Source organism: Pteropus vampyrus, unplaced genomic scaffold, assembly GCF_000151845.1.
Source record: "Pteropus vampyrus isolate Shadow unplaced genomic scaffold, Pvam_2.0 Scaffold1, whole genome shotgun sequence".
Taxonomy (NCBI): Eukaryota; Metazoa; Chordata; class Mammalia; order Chiroptera; family Pteropodidae; genus Pteropus; species Pteropus vampyrus.
The window spans coordinates 16,763,152-16,787,878 of record NW_011888782.1 but is presented as its reverse complement, the minus strand read 5'-3'; the positions used below and the strand labels follow the sequence as shown (position 1 = coordinate 16,787,878).

The 24,727-nt window shown below is 34.9% G+C and overlaps 1 protein-coding gene across 1 annotated transcript in view; it reads left to right on the top strand.

Annotated features, from left to right (window-relative positions):
• The window catches only part of DYNC1LI1 (dynein cytoplasmic 1 light intermediate chain 1), a 29,941-nt gene extending 19,180 nt beyond the window's left edge, over nt 1-10,761 (top strand). The window contains exons 6-13 of the mRNA XM_011361963.2: nt 2,117-2,210; nt 3,402-3,537; nt 4,139-4,250; nt 5,586-5,645; nt 5,769-5,813; nt 6,481-6,601; nt 7,530-7,673; nt 9,833-10,761. Of these exons, the coding sequence (XP_011360265.1) occupies nt 2,117-2,210; nt 3,402-3,537; nt 4,139-4,250; nt 5,586-5,645; nt 5,769-5,813; nt 6,481-6,601; nt 7,530-7,673; nt 9,833-9,945 (825 nt within the window). The 3' untranslated portion in view covers nt 9,946-10,761. The remainder of the gene's footprint in view (nt 1-2,116; nt 2,211-3,401; nt 3,538-4,138; nt 4,251-5,585; nt 5,646-5,768; nt 5,814-6,480; nt 6,602-7,529; nt 7,674-9,832) is intronic.
• The last annotated feature ends 13,966 nt before the right edge of the window (nt 10,762-24,727 follow it).

Sequence of the window (24,727 nt, the reverse complement as noted above, 5' to 3'; positions counted from 1 at the left end):
GCTACTGATATTAACCAAGGATGAACAACTATTTTGTTTCCCAGGCTCCTTTTGAAGTTGATACATTATTTTTCTTAGATATTTTTTCTTAACAAATAGAAATTATAATTTAAAATATTGATTTTCACATGTTGGTTTTGTGATCTTAATCATAGTTTCTTTGAAAGAAAATTGTTTCAAATATTCTGTTTGTGATTGAATTTCATTTTCCTAATTCCAATTAGTTTTCATCGTACAGTCAATTTAGAAATAATTACAGGTAAGATGAGAATTTAATTACTAATTTTTTATAAAGTAAAATATTTTTCCACATTAAATTTTGATATACTAATGCCTAATATCAGAAGATTATATACTGAAAATAAAATAAATTTTAAACACCTACCAGTAGTCATTATATAAAGTTATCAGGGGCTTTTTATTTATTAAAAAGCTTTTTGGGAAGATTGCTAAAATCAAAATTCTGTTAATTGAGTTCTGTTACTGTATACACTTTATAATAAAATCTAATTTCCCTTAGAAACAATTTATAGTTCAAGTTTATCTTCTCCCTATATGGTCCTGAGTAGTATGCCTTTCCTATTTGTAAGTCATGGAATAGTAAGAAAAAGACCGTATAAACCCTTTCGAGATTTAAAATTTAGCTTAAGTTTTACTTTAAATACTACAAAAATTATCAATAACAAAGGGATTGGGGGTAGCTTTAAAATAATTAAGTCCAGTCTGTTATCCACTTTTTAAATGATGATTCTGGTTTAGTTAATTATTACATACCTTTTCTTTAAAACTGTTTTTAAACTAGAATCTTTTTGTGTGTGATTTGTTTATGTTTGTTGTTTGTTTTGTTTGGCAAAGAGCTATTTATTAGCAGATACTGCTCTGTTTTACACTACAGCTTGCCTCATAAATTTCTAAAGGAAAAAAGAGATCTGAATCAGTATCAGATGAGTCATAGATTCACAAATGTTTTAAGCCAGAAGAGGTCATCTACTGTATTTCACAAAATCTAAAATACCATCAGTTGTTCTTTAGTTTAAGAGCTTTTAAAACGTGCAGGAGGACGGGAGAATGTGAGTGTCAGGATGGGTGAAAATGGCGGTTCAACCCAGTTTAAAGATTGTGGAGATTGAGGTGTAGAGAGACTAAGTTTCTTGCCTTAGGTCCAGGTCCTCTTATTGCAGTTAAAAATTTCTCTGCTAAACTATCATGCTTCACCAAAAATGTCATAAGTCAACAGTATAATAATTATATGTAGCTTAAATAATTTGAAATTACTCTCTGTTTTAAAAATGGACAGATGTGTGCTACATCATTTTTATACAAGGATACTCTGTTCTATGATGTATAGATGCATAATAAAAATTATATCAAATTTGACTCCAAACCAATATTAGGGGTAATGAAAATTATTAAATGTTTATTTTTAGATTTTATACCCTCCGTTTAGAAAGATTTTGGTGAAGTTGTTGGGATATTGTGATGCTTGAACATGCCCCCCACTCTTTTTTTCTAACATTTTTCTGTAGCAAGCAGAATTCGGAATTCGTTTCATTGATTGTACAGGTGACATTTCAAAAATAGCCAGTAATTCCCCTTTTTGGCTATTGGTTAAATTGTAGTGAGAGTGAATAAAAGCACCAAAAGGTAATGAAAGCCAACTAAGAGTTATCAGATAAACAGAGGAACAAAGAGGAAGTAGTGAGAGCTGCAGAGTCCCTGGATGTAAAGAGTATTTTATAGAACAAGTATAGATTTTAGATCTTAAATTTTTTGTTCTAGAACATAAGTTGTTGAGGTAGCAAGTATTATAAGCTTGTCCTGTTCTTCTTTCCTTTATGTACTAAAACTTTCTCGTTGGTGTCTTTACCACATTCATTATAACATAGAGGTCAGCGCTTTTTAAAGAAAAAAATTATTCATTAGTCTTGAGACCTCAGTTAAATGTCTCTAGACAAATAGAAGTAACTGATATTCTAGGTACTAATGTTCAGTCACCCATCAGAGCTATAGTTTTGTTGATATTCTCCCACCCAAAATTGAACTGTTTAAATCATTATGTTTAATTTTGATTATTTAAAGTTAATGTTGTATTTTTTAAATCATTTCAACTCAACAGTGTGATGCCATTAGTGTATTGGAGAAAGAACATGACTACAGAGATGAACATTTTGATTTTATTCAGTCACATATCCGGAAGTTTTGTTTACAGTGTATCCTTTTAATACATTGATTGGTGCAATGTATGTTACCTGTTTGTATTCTTTTTTTTAAAGAAAGGAATTAAGGTTGATGAATTCCATAAACTTTTTTCTTCCTGCCTCTGGTTGCAAATTTCATTTTGGTTCCCAAATCAATTAGATCTGAGTATTTTGAGATATAAAAGCAAGTATCGGAAGTATATAACTTTGATTTCCTGTGTTTAAAGTACTATGCTTAAGAAAAATAATTTATCAGTCTTATGTGGAAAATTTTCATGAGTTGGCATTGTAAGCATTCTGATTAAAAAGTAGTATTTATACCACCAATATAATGTTTATATCTTAAAATGCTTAGGTGAAATTGATATCAAACCAATCTGTATTGTTAACTTTAAATAAAGCCCACTTCTAAGTTATATATAGAATAACTCAATATTCTTAGTATAATAATCTTTTAGCTGGCCATTATACCGTTGACATTCTATTTTAGAGTCTGAAAAAGTAAAACTAGATTCCCATCCCTGCCAAATCTGGTATGTATTGGGTGGTAGGGCAAGATCAATATTTGTATTTGTGTGTTTTAATATGTGTAGTATGTTATCCCTACATATAATCAAATGCAGTGGTTTCAAAATCTGGCTGTGCCTAAGACTTACTGAATTGGAACATTCCAAGGTGAGGCTGGAGAATCTATACTTTCATAATGCTTCCAGGTGATTTTGATGATCCCAAGGTTTGAAAACCTATCTTAAGGAATCTCGTCTAGTCTTAAATTGCAAGGATTAGGTGAGCCAATGAATAATACTTACAACTAATAGAAGGATAAAATGAGGGTTGTTAGTGAATGCTTTAAAGAGAGTTTACTGTTGAAAATTTCATCACAGCTTGAGTGCATTGAGGAGAGCTATTCTCACCCACCCCTCTTGGATCAGATATTTTGCAGTTGCATTCCCCAGCCAAAGTGTTTGAGTCTGAAAAGTGCAGAAATTACATTAGAAGTAAATAGGCGTAAGAGGTAATATATACATGTTTTTTATACTTTTGAAATTTTTGATTACCATATAAAATACCTTTAGCAATTATTTTGCATGAAACTATAGGAACTAATATGCATGTAGATGTGAATGTTACGCTGAGAACGCAGAATTTTATGTTGCCTGTTCATGGAATTTGTCCAAAAATTTCTTTAACGGTATTATTCAGATGGTGCAGCACTTATTTACACTTCAGTAAAAGAAAACAAAAATACAGATTTAGTATATAAATACATTGTTCAGAAACTATATGGATTCCCATATAAGATTCCTGCTGTTATTGTGGAAAAAGATGCAGTATTTATGTAAGTATACACTTAAATCTATTATTTTTATCATGTATTGTTGCTACGAGTTCACGGTGAGTCATTTTTTAGTTTTGAGGTGAGACCAGTAGACCTTTCTATGATGAAAAGGTGGGAATCTGTTTCTAGATTGTTTTATGTATAACCTGCCTTGATCTATTTCTCATTGCCTTTTTAGATTTACTGCTGGCCTGAGCCCTTTTCAAAAGGCCTTGCTTATATAGCTAAACTGTCTGTTGGGTGCATCTATCAGTATATCTATTTACTCTTTAATTGGTTAGAGCACTTTAACTGTATAGAGCACCTAATGTATGATCATGATATGCTTTTAAAAACTTATCTGAATAAAATTGGGACGTAATAATTACCACCACCATCCCCCCAAAAAATACAACGGCATTTTTAAAATCAGGAAGATTGATAATCATTTTAACTCTAAATTAGCAAACCATTACTTGAGTATTATAATTAAAAAACTGGTTAGTTTTCCATAATTGGTCAAATTTAACTTCATAAAAATGTTTCCGTAAATGTGATCATGGCTTGAAGAAAGAGTGGCTATATCAATGCTTGAGAATGTCTCATGCGTGTTTCTTTTCAGTCCAGCAGGGTGGGATAATGATAAGAAAATAGGAATATTACATGAAAATTTTCAAACTTTAAAAGCAGAAGATAATTTTGAAGACATTATAACTAAACCACCTGTCCGAAAGGTAACAGTTTTAGTATATAGTCTTAATATTTAGGCTTTTAAACCGAGAGGAAAGGCCATAATTTTAAGATTGTAAAGTAGAAAGGTAAAGGGGTTCTTACCTATAAAGGAGTTTTCAAGTATGATTTGGGTGTTTGTAATGTACCATTCAAAATAAAGATGTTTATCAAAATATAAATCAGCTATTCAGTTACTGACTCATAACTTAGCCTTTGGCATATGTAGATTAGAAATATCAGTGTAGATTTCGTATACTAATGGAAATCATGGATTGATATGAGTATGTGGATCTTGAACAGTATGAATAGATAGAAGCTGTGACCTTTCCAACCTAGAGCTCAGCCAAAAGCCGGGAAAACATTGCTAGAATGAAAATGAGTGTTTGCATATAGTACTTCTCACTGACTTTTAATATGGATATGTTTCAAGAAAAAGTAATTTTAATTTAACATATAATAAAATTCTCACTTAAGAATCCAAACATTTACATTGAACATTTGTCTTCTGTTTGTGGGTAATTAGAAATAAGAAAAGTAACGTAAAATGACAAATCAGTTGGTGTGGTGTTTGGTATGTCTGTTAAAAGAAATGCACACAACAAAAAAAAGACAACAGTTTTCCTCAGTCTCTTCTTTTACCAACAAACTGTGCTTCGTTTTAGTTGTCTTTTATTTATTCTACAAATATTCAATGAGCCATTGTTTAGGCACTAGGTGCTAGCTAGGAGAGTGATGCAATAGTATATCAATTCATATGCCATTTCTCGGGTGGTCAGAAGTGCTATGGAAATAAAGCAGAGAGGAGAGTGGGTAGAGAGGACTGGGGTCGGGAGGCATGCTGTTGTAGGAATGGTTAGGGAATGGCTCTGGTAAGACGGGAGAATGTTGAAGACACAGAGAACAAAGAGTGCACGTGCCCTAAGGCAGGAATGTGCAAAGGGGCCAGAGAGGCTGAAAACGGCCTTGAGGAGGGCCAGAGTGGTAGGAGATGAAAGGCAGAGTTAAGATCTTGTAGAAAGGCAGAGTTAAAAGATCTTGTGGGGCCTCGCCCAGGCTGCAGTCAGAACTTTGAATTGCATTCTGAGTGTGATGGAAAGCGCTTGGAGAGGGAATTTGAGCAGAGGAGTGATGTAATCTGACCTAATGTTTTGAAAGAATCACTGGCTACTGGGTGGAAAATAGATTGTGGCATTTGTGAAAAGCAGCTTGCTCCCATTTCCCTGAAATAAAAATGTAATGGTTCTTCTTCTGCTGAATTATTAGGAAAAATGAGTTGCAAATGTCCCTTCTATTATTTCTAGACTTGCTCATTTATGCATTGCTATTGCTCATTTCAGTTTGTGCACGAGAAGGAAATTGTGGCAGAAGATGACCAAGTGTTTCTTATGAAGCTACAGGTATGAAATTATATCAGAAGCAGACTTAGTATGGTTAATGGGTAAACTGTTCTTGTATATATTTTCTTTCAAAATACAGCAATACATGGTGTGAATAACGTAGAATTCTTTTGTGTTTTTCAGTCCCTTTTGGCAAAACAACCACCAACTGCTGCTGGAAGGCCTGTGGTCAGTATTACAGATTTTGACAAAATTATTAAAATGTGGTGCATATTGCTTTAGTTCTTTTTTCCTTAATCATATACATGTCTCAGGTGGGAGTGCTTTGATATAAATTTGAATTAAGAATTCTTTGAAATTTGTGAGATTTTAAAAGATAAACTTCACTCCCTTTTAGATGACTTAAATTGTAAAGCTCTATTTTGCATTGTTTGTTGTGTATAATTTACTGTGCTGAACCATTCGTATATGTTATTTTATAAATCCCCACAATAGCTCTATGAGGCAGGTACTGTTATTAGCCCCATTTTGCAGATGGGAAAATGGAGGCATTAAAGAACATTATGGTTTACCTGAGATTACACAGCTGGTGAGATGTAAGTCCATATTGGGACCCAGATCTGACTCTCAGGCTTATATTCATAACCACACCTTATTATTAAATATGTTCTTTTTCCATTGAAGGGAAAATTAGTATTCTAAAATATGATGGGTCTCTAGTATTTTCTAATAATGAGGACATGATCTCTAAACATCTTTGTCAGTAGTTTATAGTGTAAAAGTACCAGTAGAACAGATAGGATGCAGTTGCAAAGTAATTTCTTTTTATATAATAACTTTTGTGAAGTTGAAAGTTATCAGTTTTTCTAATTATGGTTTTCCCGTTCTTACAAAGGATGCCTCACCAAGAGTCCCAGGAGGTTCCCCTCGAACACCAAACAGATCTGTGTCATCCAATGTTGCCAGTGTGTCACCCATCCCTGCTGGGTCAAAAAAAATTGATCCAAACATGAAAGGTACATTGCTCTCTTTCCTGGAGAAAACAACACAATACATTTTACAATAGAAAGAAATCTACCTAGAATCCTCTTTTACCATAGCTATTTTCATTTTCGTGCAATAGCTTCTAATCTTTTTCTTTGTAGATATAATCTCATAGTTAATCAGACTGAGAATCATTTTATATTATAGTCTTAATATGTCACTTCTATGTAAGCTTTATGAAAGATTTGCATTATAATCATTCTCCAATGGTAGGTCATTGAAAAAATTCATATTTTTACAGTAATAGGTTACCTGCAATTAATGATATGCATAGTAGCTATTTCTTTAGGAATAATTATTGAATGGGATAAGGACGTCAGAGTTTTTACATTTTTATGCATTTCGATAATGTTTTTCAAATAGATTGTTCAATTTACATGTCATCAATATTGAGTGTTGGCAATTTTGCCACAATCTAATCCGTAGCTCTTAAATACTAATAAGAGCTTTCTCCTTTAGTATTTCCTTTCTGTTTGCATTTCACTTCTGTGGATTGTTTATTGCTATCCTTTGCTCATTTATTTCTTGGAACTTATTTTGGTTTTCATGTAGGATTAGATAACTTTGTAATATTTGAGGCAGATATTTCTCAACAGTTATATTTTTGAAGAACTCCTTTCAAAGAGGAGATATTAGAATTTAACATCTGTTTAAAAATGCCTGTGGCCTTTTAAAAATAACATTCTAATTTTTAAATATTTTATAGGTTACTTGTATTTAGTTTTGTATATGAGTAGATTAGAGAAGTTACCCAGTCTCTAAAGATCAAACTAGACTTGAATTTGGAAGATACTGCTCTTAAGTTTTAAGTCTGTTATTCATTTTATGTGTGTGATTACTATAATAATTTATAGAAAAATTGAATATTTTGATTGAAAGTTTTTGCTTTTTGTTTTACAGCTGGAGCTACAAGTGAAGGTGTCCTGGCAAATTTCTTCAATAGTTTGCTGAGTAAAAAGACTGGTTCTCCAGGAGGCCCTGGTAGCCCTGGAGGTGGGGCTGGAGGTGGAAGCAGTGGTTTACCACCATCTGCCAAGAAGTCAGGTATAGTTTACCTAGAACTTAAAAAAAAAAGCTTTATTAAGATAGAATTCACATAGCATGAAGTTTACTCATTTAAAGTATACAATTCAACAGTTTTAGAGTTATGCAAACTAATCTTAGAATATTTTCATCTCCCCTCAAAAAAACCACCAGCCTACTAACAGTTACTTCTTCCCTTCTCCTCAAACCTTCAGTCCTAGGTAACCACTAATCTGCTTTCTGCCTCTGTGGATTTGCCTATCTGGAGATTTCATATAAATGGAATCATACAGTATATGTCTTCCTTAACATAATGTTTTCAAGGTTCATCCATTTTTCAGTGTTTCATTTCTTTTTATTACTGAATAAAATTCCATTGTACGGATATGACACATTTTATTTATCCATTCATCAGTGGTAGACATTTAAATTGTTTCTACTTTCTGGCTTTTATGAATAGTCTTACTATAAACATTTTTGTGTATGTGGGCATATGTATTTATTTCTCTTGGATATATAACTGAATGCGGACTTGCTAGGTCATGTGGTAACTATGTTTTAAGTTTTTGAAGAACTGCCAGTGTTTTCCAAAACACAGCACCATTTTACTTTCCCCACAGCAGATATGAGGGTACCAATTTCTCCACATCCTCTCTAACATTTGTTATTGTCCATCTTTTTGATGAGAGCCATCCTAGTGTCTGTGAAGTTATATCTCATTGTGGTTTTGATTTGCATATGCCTGATGGCTAATGATATTGAGACTCTACATGTATTTATTGACCATTTGTATAGCTTCTTTGGGGAAATGTCTGTTTGAATCCTTTGCCCATTTTCAAATTGGGTTATTTGTCTTTTTTTTAATTTTTATATTTTTATTTGTTCAATTATAGTTAACATACAATATTATATTAGTTTCAGGTGTACAACACAGTGATAAGACATTTATATAACTGACAAAGTGATCACCTCAGTAGATCTAGTACCCATCTGACACCATACGCAGTTATTACAGTACTAACTATATTCCCTATGCTGTACTCTACATCCCCGTGACTATTCTATAAACTACCAATTTGTATCTCTTAATGCCTTCTCCCAGCTATTTGTTTTTTTATATTTGAGTTTCAAGCATTCTTAAATATCTGTTTACTAGACCCGTATCAGATAAAGAATTTGCTGATGTTTTCTCCCATTGTGTTGATTGTCCTTTCACTTTCTTGATAGTGTCTTTTGTAGCACAACTTAAATTTTGATGGGTTAGTTTATTTTTCTTTTGTTGCTCTTTAAACAGACTTTTTAATCCATTCTTTTTAATCCCATCTTCTTGCCACCTTTGTCCCAAATACCTATAGCTATTGTTTTTGTTGTTTTAATCTTTTACAGGTTTCTGAATATGAATGGAAACTTCTTGGCTTTTCCATGGACAGTATAGACGATTAAGTTTCTCAGGACTGCTAATTTAGTTACCACTCATCTTCTTTCCATATTCCAAAATTTTCTCACTATTTTCTGTTATACTGTTCTTATTGTCCTATGCCTTTTTTGAAAATACTTTTACAAGATTAAATGATAGATGCTAGTTTTACTTCCATTTGGTAACAGATGTCACGATTTAAAATGAGGGAATTTATTTTTAATTTAGGATGTTTATATAAATTAGTGTTAACCTAAAAAGGCCAAAGTGAGAGGCAACAGCATTTATTTGATAACTTTAAAAGAATAGCTATTTGGAAAACACTGATTCAGGCAGAAACCCAAATAGTCTTAGGAAAGGGAAGAGAAACAATTACATCAATTATATCAGTAGAAGGAAGGCATTTCTGTAGGTACAGATAGGCTAACATAATGATGCTAATTTTAAATGCTTTTAATTTTCAGTCCTGTAGTCATAATAATCTAATTTCTTGTTGTCTTTACAAACAGTTGTTTGGGATACAGTGCCATTTTTGGCCTAGTCCAAGGTTATTTTGCCGTGTTTTAACATTCCAAAGGTTTGAGGCATCCTCTGGGATGGCAGCTTAGACTCCATTTTAAAGTGGCTCCGAATATATTATTTTTTACAGTAGTATGCTAAATAAAGTTAATGAAACCATTGGCAATTTTTAAATGAAGAGTCATTAGTATAAAAGATACTTTTTGACTTATGTCTAAATTTTGTTTCTTTTCCTTCAACATAGGCCAGAAGCCTGTCCTATCAGATGTTCACGCGGAACTAGACAGAATTACACGAAAACCAGTTACAGTTTCTCCTACAACACCCACATCTCCTACAGAAGGAGAAGCTTCTTGAAGATACCAAATAAAGCCATTTATTCAGTTTTCTGGGATAACGTAAACTTGCCTCTGCCTTTTCCTTCAAAAGTGGAATTAGGGGAGCTGGAGTACTTTTTCAGATGGACAAAATTTGTCTTTTTTTTTTTTGGTGGTTGCCCATTTTTATAAAAGCTATACAGAAGAAAAATGATTCTTTGCTATGTAAGCTTGCTGTTTTCACATTGCCACTTTGCATAAGGAAGCAATTTTGGATTTTGAAAAACTCAAAATTTATAGATCTGAAATAACAGCCATGTGATCTAAAGGCTATTTAAGACACGAGAGTTCAGGGAAGGGCAGAAAATAATATGTGTTGGGCATGTGACATGGAAGTCCAAGCTAATTTTAGTTAAGACTATCAAAATCATTTTTAAAAATTATGTGTTTTACTAGAAAAGAGAAGTAATTGTCACATTTTCCAAACCAACATAAATATATCACCACACATGGAATATACTGAGAAAACTACCAGAAAGCATTCGATATACTATTCATTGTTTAAATCCATGATCCTGTAGGTTGTTATCAACATATGATTTTGAAATATTGGTCAGGATTGATTTCTTTAACTGAGAAGAAAAGAAAGCACACTGCCTAAATGTGTAAAACAAAAATGCAGAGGTTGTTAAATGTAAAGAGGTAACGGTTTTTGGATTTGTCTATATATATATATGTCATTTATATGTATGTCATATATATATATATGGCTCTGCCTTAATATACCCCTTTTTTGTTTGTGACTTTCAACTGTAATCAGTTAATAAAATATTTATTCTCTGCATTCAGGTTCAAATAACTTGTTGCATTCTCTTAAATTTAAATTTGTATTTAAATAAGATTTGTTAGTAGTTTGAAGTGTTAGACTTAATAGGATTATTAAACATTCTGATCTTTCTTAAGAGACAATAAGTACATGTGATTCACTATTCTCTAAGTTTCCTTGAATTGGGAGTTTACCTTTATCAACACATTTTCCCCACATGTCTGGAACTGCGGAATCCAATGTCAGCATTCGTAGTAGATAAAAATACAGCCTTTTATCATTTAATGGGCAGAAGCTATTTTTAAAGGCTTGGTAAATGCACTGACATGTAGTTACTCTCAATACCTATTAGTAGTTCCACTTTTTGGGTAGTTTTCAATGCTCATTTTAGATCCTTCAGAAGAATTTGAAGTTCATCTAAAGAACACGTGTACATTTTGACTTGAGTCAATTCAGATAATTGGAAAAATGTGGTTACTATACTTTTAAATTAGTCTTTGTTACTACTTTAAAATAGCCAAAGATTTTTTTTTTCAACAAGATGGTTGAAGACAATACTTCTACTATCACATAATCCTTTCATTAGAACATTACAATCTGTTTATAGTTTTATAATAGTATTTGGCTCCTAATAGTTATATATAAAGGCTTAAAATATACAAGAGGGTCATAATTTGTTTCAATGTGGGAAAAACTTAGAGTTTTCATGGGTATGGAAAAATTAATTTGTAAAAACATTTGCTTGATAAAATAGGTGAAAAATGCCACCGATAAAATCTTTAGTCCAGAAAGGTTTTTACAATTATGGTGTTGTAAAGACCAGTTTTTCTAAACTACTACTTGATGAAGCAAGTGAAAGTAATGAAGGAAAGAATTACAGACTGCATCATGCTATACTTTGATATGTCTGCAGTGTTTGCATGTTTAGACCAACTCATCTATTTCTGTGTGACATCGGAGATGTAGTAGAAAATCCTTGCAAGCAATTGAGTTGTTACCTGAAATAACTGTAATTGTTCACTTTATCTGGGATTCAATTTTAATTAATCTAAAACTGTGTATACCATGTTTAAACCTTAAACCTTTTTTGTCTCAATTTTTACAAGGTAATTGATTTTTAAAGTAATTATTTTAAACACTTTTTATTGAAGTACACAGTACAGAGAAGTGTACAAGTTACAGGTGTATGGTTTGAAATACCAAAAAGTGACTACATATAACCAGCACCAAGATCAAGAAAGACAACATCCCGGATGCCTCCCCATCAGTACCCCCACCCATCAAGTAACCACTGTCCTAATAACTTTTAAAGATACAGATAAGTTTTATTTTTAATCTTTATATAAAGGGAATCTTAAGAGTTTATATTCTTTTTGTGTCAGGCTTCTTTCAATATTCTGGTTCATTTTGCATATAGCAGTAGTTACCCATTATTGCACCATCATGTTCCATTGTGCAAATGTACTATAATTTATCCATCGTGTTATTGATAAGTGTATATTTCCTCTTGCTACTGTATCAATTTATCAGAATTGAGTCGCTTAAAACAATACACTTAGATCAAAAGTCCAAACTCAGTCTTAACTGAGCTAAAAAGGTGTCAACAGGGCTGGTTTCTTTTGGAGGCTCCAAGAAGCATATTTCCTTCCTATCCAGCTTTCAGAGGCTGCCTACATTTCTTGGTTTGTGGCCCATTCTCCATCTTCAAAGCCAACAAACTCTGCTTGCATCACTTTGCTTCTCATTATGCCCTTGCTGCCTCCCTGGTAACAAGATCCATGTGACTAAATTGGGCGAAACCTGAGTAACCCAGTGACCACTCCCTTCACTTTCTCCTTGCTTTCATGGTCTATGGAGAGAAATTGGATATAAATTTTATCTTTTGTCCTCTATAATTGGTTTTTCTCCTCCTTTTGGCTTCTTTCAAGATTTTTTTTATTTTATGAAATCCAAATATGATATGCCCAGGTATAGTACTCTGGGATTTATTCTTAGATTTATTCTATGTCTCTGCTTACATTATCCATCTGTTCTTGCATATTGTCTCCTTTTTCTGTTAGAACCCTTAGCATATTAATAATCAGTTGTTTTCTATTCATGGTATGGTAATTACATCTCTGCCATTTCTGAATATGGTTCTGATGCTTTGCTGTGTTTTTTGCCTTTTATTATACCTTTGTCGTTTTCTGTTGATAGCTGGCATGATATAGTAGATAAATGGAACTCTAATGAATAGGCCTTTAGTAAGGTGTCGGGGGAGGGAAACATTCTAGAATCCTATGATTAGGTCTCAGGGAGCCTGTGCCCCTGGGCTGTGAAGTAAACAAATTCCCCATCCCACCCACTGCCCCTTAGGTAGGACAGGATGGCTAGAGGGAGCTGAATCGGCTGTTTCCTTTCCACCAGGTTGCTTAGGTTCTGATAAAACCCCAAAAGGTCAGGCTAGGTAAAATAATTTCTCTTGAGGGCAGGCCTTTTAAGAACAGAATACTCTGGCGCTTTTGTGTATTTAAAAAAATGGTTATTTTCCTTCCCCGCCCCTGCCAGAAGCACCAGGGGATTTTTCTCTGATATTCCCTTTGAGAACCTATTAGAGTTCCTGGAGGTAAAACTCAAGAAAAGTGTGGGAGATCCTCCTAAAACTTTGTTTGTTTGTTTGTTTAACTCACAGACTTGTCCACTCTGAGCCTCCAACAATTAGTCAGTTACAGTTCAGTCTTTCCGCACCAGTACTGTCTCCCTCAGAAGTTACTGTTTTGTAGTTTCTGCTTCAGTAAGTTGTGATTTTCTCTGTCCACCTTCCTGTTTTTCCAATTTTGGAACAGCTCTGTGACCTCACGTCTCTGACAGATCAAAGGAGAGGTTTAGATTTCAGCTTGTTCACCTTTTTGTTAGGATGGAAAGATGACTTCAAACTCCGTACTTGCTGGACTGTGGAAACTGGGAGTCTAATTCTCCGCCCCCCCCCCAAAATCCTAATCACACCTGCAAAGTCCCTCTGCCAAGTAAAGTAGCATTTTCAGGTTCCAAGGATCAGAAGAACATAGACATCTATGGGGGACCATTATTCAGCCAACTACAGGATGTTTGGGTGGTTTTAAGTTTTTTAATTGCTATGAATTGTGCTGTTGTGAACACCGAAATGTTTTGTAGAAAATGTTCTCATTTCTTTTCGGTATATGTGTAGTCATGGATTGATGGGTCCAAGGGTTATCTGTATAATCAGCTTTAGTAGATAATGCCAAATGGTTTTTCCTAAGTGGTTATAAGTGGTTTCATTCCTGGGAGGAAATATCGCAAATTATATATCTGATAAGGGTCTAGTATCCTGAATACATAGCTCTTACATCTCGGTGGTAAGACAAGAAACTCAATGTTAATGTGGGCAAAGGATGTGAATAGACATTTGTCTGAAGAAGATATACAAATGACAAGCACTAAAAAGATGCTTGATATCATTAGTAATTGGGGAAGTGCAAGTCAAAACCACAATGAGATACCACTTCACAGCCCAAATAAAAAATGTGTTGGTGAAGATGCGGAGAAATTCCTCATACATTGCTAGTGGGAATGTAAAATGATGCAACCACTTTGGAAAACAGGTGGTTTCTCATGAGGTAAAATGCATACTTAGCATATGACCCAACATTTGCACTCCTACATTTATATACTCAACAGAAATGAGAACGTATGTCCTCAGAAAATTGTATACAAATGTTATAGCAGCATTATTTTTAATAGCCAAAAAAATAGAAACAACCTAAATGAACATCTGTCAACAGACAAATGGATAAGCAAAATGTGGCATATCCATACAACGGCATGTTTTTCAGCTATAAGAAGGAATGAAGTATTCAAACATGCTACAATATGGATGAATCTTGAAAAGACATTAAGTGAAAGAAACCAGTCACAAAAAGTCACATTGTGTGATTCCATTTACATGAAATGTCCAGAATAGGCAAATCTATTGAGACAGAAAGGTTAGTGGTTGTCAGGAAAGAGGTAAATGAGAAGTGACTCATTTAATATGTATGGATTTTCTTTTGAAGATGATAAAAAAGTTCTGGAATTATATAGTGATGAATCCATGGTCCTATGAATATACTAAAAACTGACTTGTACACTTCAGAAGAGTAAATTATGGTATGTGAATTATATATCAATTTTTAAAAAAATTCCTATTACTACCAGCAATATATGAGAGTTCCAAGTTGTTCCACATCTTTTGTCTACACTTGCTATTGGCTGTCTTTAGTTTTAAACACTGGCAGGTATACAGTAGGATCTCATTGTTTTAATTGTATTTTTTTGTTAAACATGTTTCATTGTTTATTAGCCATTTGGTACCATTATTAAGGGGAAATTATCCTTTAATACACTACAGTACCACCTTGGTCATACTTCAACTGTCCCTTTTTTTTTCACCTGCTGATTTTCACATGTGTTTGTTTCTTTTGTAAAATACCTGTTTAAGAGTCTTGTCCTTTTTTAAAAAAAAAAAATTTCCCTGCAGGAGAATTATCTGACTTTTTCTTACTGACTCATCTTTTATGTATTCAGGCTACTAGTCCTTGTGAGATAGGTACTGCAAATATATTCTCCAATTCTGTGGTTTGCCTTTTCACTCTCTTAACAGTATCTTTGGATGAGTAGAAGTTACTGATTTTAATATTCCATTGTCAGCTTTTCTTTATGGTTATTGATTTTATGACCTATTTTAAAGAAGTCTGTCTGTCTCAAGGTTAAGATATTCTATGATTTCTTTTTTCTAGTTTTATTGTTTTCCTTTTCTATAATCCATCTGGGATCGATTTCTATGCACGGTATGAAATAGGGACAAGAGTCAGTTTTTTATGTGGATCTTCAGTTAATCCAGCACCATGATTTGGGGAAAGTCATCCTTTATTGCATTGCACTGCCACCTTGGTCACGGTGAGACTGTCCATTCTTGCATGTGTCTGTTTCCACACTTTCTAGTCTCTTGCATTTGTCAGTTTGTCTATCCTATTCCAATACTACAGTCTTAATTTCAGTATTTTAAAAAAAGCCTTTATTTGGTAGGCTAAGTCTTCCATCATTGTTTATCCTTAAGATTGTTTTTGCTATTCATGACCTTTTGCATTTCCTTATAATCTTTAGAATCAACTGGTCAATTGCCACAAAAACAACAAAAAGCAGCCTGGCATTTTGATTGGGATTGTATTGAATTTACAGATCGATTTGGGGATAATTGTTACCTTTATGACATTTTCCAAACTATGCACAGGAGCTTCCTATTTATATAGGTCTTAAATTTCTAGCAATATTTGTAGTTTTCAAAGTATCATCTTACAGCTCCTTTGGATAGATTTTTTTCCCAGTGAATTTTTTTTTGGATGCTCCTGTAAATGGCATCTTTTTAAAATTTTATTTGTTGCTGGTATATAGAAATACATTTTTTCATAATCTTATCTGGCAACCTAACTCAAATCAATTTATTAATAGTTCATCTGTGGTTTATTTTGGATTTTTCTATATACAATTATGTCATCTGCAAGTAATGAGATTTATTTCTTCCTTTCTTGCTTTATGACACCTGTGCACCAGTATAGAATACTTGCTTTATGACACCTGTGCACCAGTATAGAATACTTGCTTTATGACACCTGTGCACCAGTATAGAATACTATGGAACCGATGAGAGAAAGCATCCTTATCTTGTTCCTCATCTCAGAGTGAAAGTTTTCAATATTTCACTATTAAGTATATTTGCTGCATGCTTTTTGTAGATACTCTGTCAAAGAAAGTCCCCTCCTTTCCTAGTTACTCTACTGTGAGTTTTATCATGAATGGTTGTTGAATTTTATAAAATGCTTTTTCTTCATCTACTGAGATAATCATATTCTTTCTCTTGATTTTCTGTTAATGGTATCCGTTATCCTACTTTTTAAAAATATTAAGCCATCTTTGTATTCATAAAGTAAATCTAACTTGATATTGATGTATTAGTTTTATTATATTGCTGGATATGGTTTTGAATACATTTTGTTAGGACTTTGCATTATGCTCCTTAGAAAGATTGGCCTGTAATTTTCACTTTTCATAATGTTTTTGTCAGTGTTTGTTATCAAGATTATGTTGACCTCATAAAACAAGTCGGGAAATATTCCCTCTGTTTTCTTTTTAAAGAGTTTGTGTAAGGTTGGTGTAATATTTGTCAATTTTGTTTCTTTAAAATGATCCTATATCAATTTATAAGTCCTTTTGTGGAACTTAACAATGACCACAATGGTAATATTCATTACCATCTTCTTATTGGGAGGTTATTTTTAGAGAGATTACTTTTTAAACTGGCAAAATGCCAGAGTATGGGGAGTTCCTCCTTTACTGATCTCCTTACTAAGTAGTTGTTCCCAATGCTGAAACAGGATTGTAGACAATGATGTCAGGGGATTCTTGCTGATCTAAGTTTTCCAAAATTCTTTTTTTTCTGGAAAGTTCAAATGTTATCAATGCAACAGATACTATCAGTTGTATTCCTTGTACTGGCAGACTCACTTCACTCATTTTTGAGAAAATATCTGCCAAATACTGAAGTCTGCAAAACCAGATGGTCTGTAAGTAGTCCTTTTAAGTAAACATGGCGGGGCGGGGGGGAATGTGGCTAGTTTAGCTTATAACTATAGCACAAATGCTTTCCTTCAAGACACTTTTGTACTTCAGTATGCAGCAGAAGTAATACATGTGTACTTCCCATTTCTTCACACAGACCTTTAAAGGGACCGGTACTAAATGATTGCAACTTAATAAACTTAATAATTTTCACTTCTTCAGGGGAATTCTTAAGTGAAAATGGCTTTATTTTTTCTCACATAGTAGTGAAGAATACAATGACTACAATTTCAATTGGATCCCATTGCCTTACTTCATACTTCACCAGCAGTGCAAACAAATGTCCACCCAGTGAAAAATGTAAATGATCTCTTAGTGGTAGTTTGAGAATAGTTTTCACCTCACAGAACCCCTGCAAAGGGTCTCAAGAATCCCTAGGGGTCCTCTGATGGCACTTTGGGGACTCCTGTTACAATCCAGTCACTAAATTAGTCATTTGATTTTGCCACATTGTCGGAAGCCAGCCGACCAAGTCAAACCGGGTACCTGAATGGGGGAGCGGGGACTGAGAAAAAAGAGAAGACAGACAGGGTGCAGGAGGGAGAGCAGATCTCACAACTGTCTCTCCGAGTTTATTTCTTATCCTTCTTTTATACACAATCTGTTCCTTTGTGTATCCCAAAATAACATAATAAAAGTAACATCCTGAAGATCCAGGTACAATTGACACTTCCTTTGACACTCCCTTCGACACTCCCTTAGGCTATACTTAATCTTCTTCTTCCTGGAATTCCACAGAACCAGCCTTTTCTTTTTTATGCAAGCAGGCCTCCCGAGACAATCCATGCACTCTTTTGAATTTGGGGAGCTTTAGCTCCCTACACCACATGTTGGCTTAGAATTTAAAACAAAGCTTTGAATCAGAAATTTTTGATGTATGTACTGTAGAATGTGACTCTTCCAAGCATTTTCTGTTTGGTTTCTGTCTATAATGCTACAACTTCGCCATAGTTAACTGAGTCTTGTATTGTTCTGTGTCTTATGTGTGTGTTAATTGTGGTCTCTCCAAAGTATGCTCAGATGGGAAATACTATTTAAATGGTTGGTGATGACCACATCTTTTGCTGCTCTCCCAAAGCCTATTATAAACTGCTGCAGATGCTCAATATTTGGAGCACACAACTTTCGAGTAAAATAGTATTGTAATCTAGCCTTGCCTTGCAAGATGTCTGAGCATTTTAGCCACATCCTCCTCCCTGGGTTTTGTAAAGCCAGGAGACTCTTAACGTGCAAGATTTGCAGTGCCAAGATGCTGTGGAAGACAGTGGTCAGAGCCAGAAGAGCTGGGCTACTCCATTTACTAATCACATGACTGTGGAAAGGTCATCTGTTGTTCTGTAGCCTTAATTTCATCATCAGTATAGTGGCAAGGACAACCTGCTCAGGGACAGAGATAGCAATGAGGATAAATGAGATTGAGGATGTGAGGGCGCTTTGTAACTTGTAAATGTTATAAAAATGTAAGTTTTTGCAGTCACCAGAGAAGGAATTTTAATTTACATAATTGTCTTAAATATTAGTCCCATGAGTAAATTATTTAAGCAAGCATATTTAGCTATCTATTCTAAATATTATTGTAATTAGACCACTTTTGAAAAGCCTCCTGCTTTGTGTGCTTGTTTCTACAAAACATATATAATATATATTGTATATTTATTGTATATAACATATATAACATATATTAGTATTAGACCAACATTTAGCTATTTGTAAAAATAAAACAGGATTCATACCTGACATCACACACAAGAATAAATTATAAATGTATCAGACCTAAATGTAAAATATAAAACCCTATAAGTACTAAAGGGAAACGTGGGTAAATTTATTTTTGTATCTGAGTAAAGATACAAAAAGACTTTCTAATTTTAATTTAATCCACATGCAATAAAAAAATTTAATTCAACTTCATAAAAATAATCGAAAAAAACAACAGGATGCCAAAAAGGACCATGAGCAAAGTCAAAGTCAAATAAAAAGTCAAAGTGAGATAAAATATGACATCACGGATAAAGGGCTAATATTCTTAATATATGAAGAACTCTTACAATAGAGGTGAGGGAACCAAAATCCCTATAGAATATAAGTAACTAGGCAGAAAACACAAACAGACAAGTCAAAAATAAAAATGCCCTTGAACATGTGAAAACATGTTCAACTTTCCTCACAGGGGAAATGCAAATTAAAACTACACCGAAGTATTATTTCTCACTATCTGAATAAAGGAATTTCAAAAGCTTGACAAGACATTTTGTTGGAGAGGTAATGGAGAAATGGGAGCATTCATTGCTCCTAAGAATGCAAAATTGTACAACCTGTATCAAGAAGAATTTGCAGTGTTTAATAAAACTACCCGCAAACTCAGTAATCACAGGCCTAGGAACTTACCCTAAAGATGCATATCTGACAATACTACGATAACATCACACAATATTCATTGTGGCATTATTTGTAACTGCAAAATATTGGAAACAAATGCCTGTACATAAGCAGTTGGTTAAATGGACTGTGGTCATTACACAATGGAGTTTTACGCAATTATTTTTTAAAAAGAAAAAAATCTGATTTCTATGAACTGATATGGAGCACTTCCAGATTAGTATCTGTCTCTTTCCACAAGGAACACAGGAAAGATAACCAGCAACAAAATCTATTAATATGCAGGGGGAGGTTGGGCGGGAATGAGATGGAAGGGATGGAGACTAAACGACATTTCTCTCAGTGTATGTCTTCGTAAGTTTTTACTTCTGGAACCTTTGTTAATGTTTCACATTTTCAAAAAAATTCAATCAACAATGAGGAAAAAAATCTAAGATTTTTTATATTTTTTTCTATAATCTTTAATGACATTCAGTATGAGGGAAGGCTTTGTCTTAAGGGTGGCCTGGTGTGACAGGATTCCCTGTAATCCAAACCCAAACTGGGCCCCACCCTCTCTCCTCCCCAGACCATCAGAAGCTTCTACCTTTCTTCCCCACATCTCTCACCCAATTAATCAGACTGTTCTGGACTAAAGGACAACTAATTGACTGTGGGAGCGAAGAGGCTAAATGAGCCACAGTCTCTCCCTGTTCCCCGCTGCCCTCCCCCCGCTCCCCCATGCCACTTCCCTGCAAAAAATCATTAGGAATTAACTTTCCATGTTGAGCACAGAAACTCTAGAACAAATGGCATTATTAACATTCCTTTTCCATCGAGGCCCTCTGCTGGTATAAATGAAATACGGAGATCGATGGTTTTCTTTGTTATCCTCAGGTCTAGTTTAGTTGGGAGAGGAGCTTTGAGAGACTATTATCCCTGGAGGATCTGTGATCCAAACTTCTTTTTGTTTGTCTGGCACCCTTGTCCACTCTGAGGTGTTTGTCAATGTCGACAAGGAAAACTTAAGACTTTTTCTTTGCCTTCCATCACACTACTTCCTGTGCTCCCCTCCAGCTCCCTAAACACTCCTTTATTTCTCTGGTTCCTCTTCCTCTCTCCTGTTCTCCTCAAAGTTCTAGTATAAATAGTCTTCTTTATGTAATTTCATCCCTTTCACTTTGTATGGTCCTGTGAGTTCTGTGAGTATTTCCCACATGCTGCTTCTCCTTCAATGCTCCAGATCCATATTTGAAATTACTCACCAAGGACTCCACCTGAAGCCCTTTGGCACTGCAAGCTCAATGTGTCCTAATCTGAGTTCATATTCCTTTTATGAAGATTAAGGATCCAAAACCTGGAAGTAAGGCGAAAGGATTACTGAGTGCCTTTTCAATGCCACCTTTTAGACTAGGGCAGTAGTTCTCAAAGTATAGTCCTGGACCAGCAGCACTCGCATCCCCTGGGAACTTAGAAATGCGGATGCTCGGGCTCTACCCAATGTCAGCTTAGTCAGAAACTTTAAGGGTGAGGTTCATAAATCTGTGGTTTCACAAGCTCTCCTGCTGATTCTGATGATCACTCAAGTCAGAACTACTGAACTTGAGCCGCGATTGGCAAACTACGGCCTGTGGGTCAAATCCAGCTCAATGCCTGTTTGTACAGTTTTGTTGGAACATGGCTGTATCGTGGCATTTATTTATGTGTTATTAATGGCTGCTTTCACTCTATGACAACAGAATTGAGCTGAGTAGTTGCAACAGAGACCGTGTGGCCCTCATGGCCTAAAATATTTACTATCTGACCCTTTTACAGAAAAAGCTTGCCCATCTCTGTACTAGAGCATCATCTACCAAACCCTCCTAAGGGGCACTGATGGTCTAATGACTTACTATTTATTATTGAGTTGGGCCTAGAGTCTGTAAGTTAGGTGTCAATTATAAAAGATTGATAAGTTGCAGATTATTTTTGTGTGATAGAGAATGATTTCCTTCTGCCTGAATTAATCACAAAGGCAGCAATTTTATTGTCCTGTAGAACGTTAGCTAGTTTTGAATCTAACCTAGCAATCACATACCTTTCCATTTTTTCCTTCTCATTATCACACACACACACACACACACACACACACCATGGTCTCTCATATCCTCCTCTGAACCAGTTTTACATTCTCCCGGTTGCTAACAAGTTAAATAAATCTTTGAAGTATGCTCGCTATGTACCTCTAGAAGACCCATCTTTTTAACTTATTGAAATTTATACTTTGACACTGACTAAAGTTAATTCTTCCTATATTCACTGTATCCCATACACTTCAAACAAATTAGTCTCAAAATCTCACTGGTTTTTACCTCCCACAGCTTCTCTTGAAGCCATCCCCTCTATTTCTATGACTAATGCCAGAACCGAAGCCCCTATTCTCTCTTTCCTGAATTTTCACAACAGCCCCTATTTGGCTCTTTGTAATCAATCCAGTCTGCACGAGGCTCCTGGAAAAATATGCCAATGAAGACTTCCGACCTTTTCACTCTCCTACTCAAAACCTTTTGGTGGTTCCTCATTTTTCAACAATAAAGGATAACTCCAGTTCCTTAGCCTGATTTTTCAGGCCCCCCAAAATTTGACCCCAAGCTTATCTTCCCTATTTGTCCTTCCTCCTCTCTGTAATCTGTGAGTATGTGCACTCTCATTGCCTTCCTTTATGTTACCCCTCTGCCTATAATACCTCTGTCCTGTTTTCTCGTCTCCAAACCTAAGTATTCGTTAAGCCCCAGATGCTTTTAGCCAAAAGTCATTTCTCTGCTGTGAATTCCCAGCATGTTTAATTTGTATCTCTTTTATGGCACATATCATTTTCTGTTTTGTGACATGGTCCTTTGTGGATGTTTCTGTGGTCTCATTATGGGACAGCCTCTAGGATCAACTTTGTATCTACATTATTGCCTAACTGTGCTAATATGGATAAGAGAGCCAGTGAGAATTTTTGAGTAGGAGCTGCTGAAAAATTAAAATCTGAACGAGAAAAGTAGCACCAAATTATTTTTTGAATGTATAAAATCTCATCAAACTATATTTTCCTAAACTATCTTTTGTGAATATTTTATTTTTCTCATTTAAAAATATTAACTATTTACTATTAAAGGAGAAAAACGAACATTCTTCAAAAAGTTAAATGAATCTTCCTTTTTTCTGTTTGGTGTATTTTTTTTTTTCTCCATAAATAAGAGTTCTTACTGCACTATGGCAACCTCTAGCATTTAACTATTCAGTATTGTTTATTCATTAATGAAGATGACAGTTTTCTGTGTGGACATACCCATAAAGGGACCCTTAATGCAAGTGTTTGTTGATGAAGTTCTAAAATCTTTATCTGGTCTTTTAATTGATTAAGAAAACATACGGGACACAAACTTTTTTTTTTTTTTTTTTAACCGGGAGGAATATTAGTGTCTACATCCTGGGTGCCACCAAATCAATCAGGGCAAAGGAAGTTATGGCACATCTGCTGTCTCCTACCTAATTTTTATTCACATCACATTACTAAACAGCGTTCCTCTACATGGGTGGGTTTTTCACCAGTATCACCTGGAGGGCTTGTTACAAAAGAATATTCCTAAGTCCTACCCAAATTCAGACCCTTCGGGGCTGGATTTCTAAGAATCTTTATTTTTTAGTTAAACACCCAGATGATTCTTATGTACCCTGAAGTCTGTGAATCACAGGCTAAATTCTTATCCTCTACTAAATTCAAACAGAAAGAAGCAGAGACCGTTATAGAACTGCCCATGTGCACCTTAAATGAACCAAGAGGGTTGAGAGAGTTTGTCCATCTTCTCTCCTGTCTCAGAGTGTCCTTTTTCCTTATAACTTTCCCTCAATATTTTATTTTGAAAATGTTCAAATACACAGAAGAGTTGAAATAATTGTACAGTGGACACCTATATACTACAGCTTTAACGACATTGCTTTATCACAAGTCTATCCTTTTATCCATCTCTGTATTCATCGACCCATCTTATTTTTTCGGATGAATTTCAAAGTAAATTTCAGTAGTGTCTACTCTGGGATGGTGGTGACTCGAAGAATAACAGGACAGTAAATCCTTGTATCCCTGGTGAAACACAGTGGCCTCATTTTACTGGACAGGATTGGTGGCTGCTTGGACTCTGCAGGACATTTAGAATGCTTTTAATCAACACCAGATAATTTTGGCTGGCAGTAGACAGACCCAGCAAAGTAATATCTACTTGTCTCTATTCATTTGAATGGGAGCTTTTGTTTTGTTACTGGAAGAAGAAAGGGAGGCTTTGGAAAGAAGATAAACGTGGAAGCAGGTGATAGCAGTAACCTCTCCCCTCTTCCATGGGTTTTGAGTCCCTAATAGAGAGACCGGTTAGAGGTGAGATTTGCTGGTTTAGTGGTAAGGAGCAAGGTTTCAAGTCAGATTGCCTAGGCCTGCCTCCAGCTGCCCCTAGCTGTTTGACCTGGTCTATGAACCTCAGCCTCTTGGCCTCCGTTTTCTCATCTGCAAAATGAAAGTAATGATAGTACCTACATTATATCGTCGTAGAGAAAATGTGTGCCTGACATGTAGCTCAATCAACTTAGTTGCTAAAATACAATTACACTCCTTGATGAGTTTAGGTGCACACAAAATTAACACGTGACTATAGCAGCTGAACGGGAAGACAAGTAAACTTAATGATGTTGACAAGTAAACCTAACAGAAATTAAGAGAAGTGCAGAAGGTAGCAATCCTCAAAGCGCTCCCAGACAACCCGCTGCACTTGAAATCCAATTTCTTCCCTTGCTCTGCAAGGCCCCTACATTATCTGGCCTCTGCCTGCATCTCCAATTTTGTCTCCTCTCTTTCTCCTTTGCTTAGCCCTAGCCACACCAGCCTTTGGTTTCAGAATGAGCTAAGTTCATTTGGTCCCCAGGACATTTGTACTTGCTATTCCTTTGCATGAAAGTCCATCTCAGT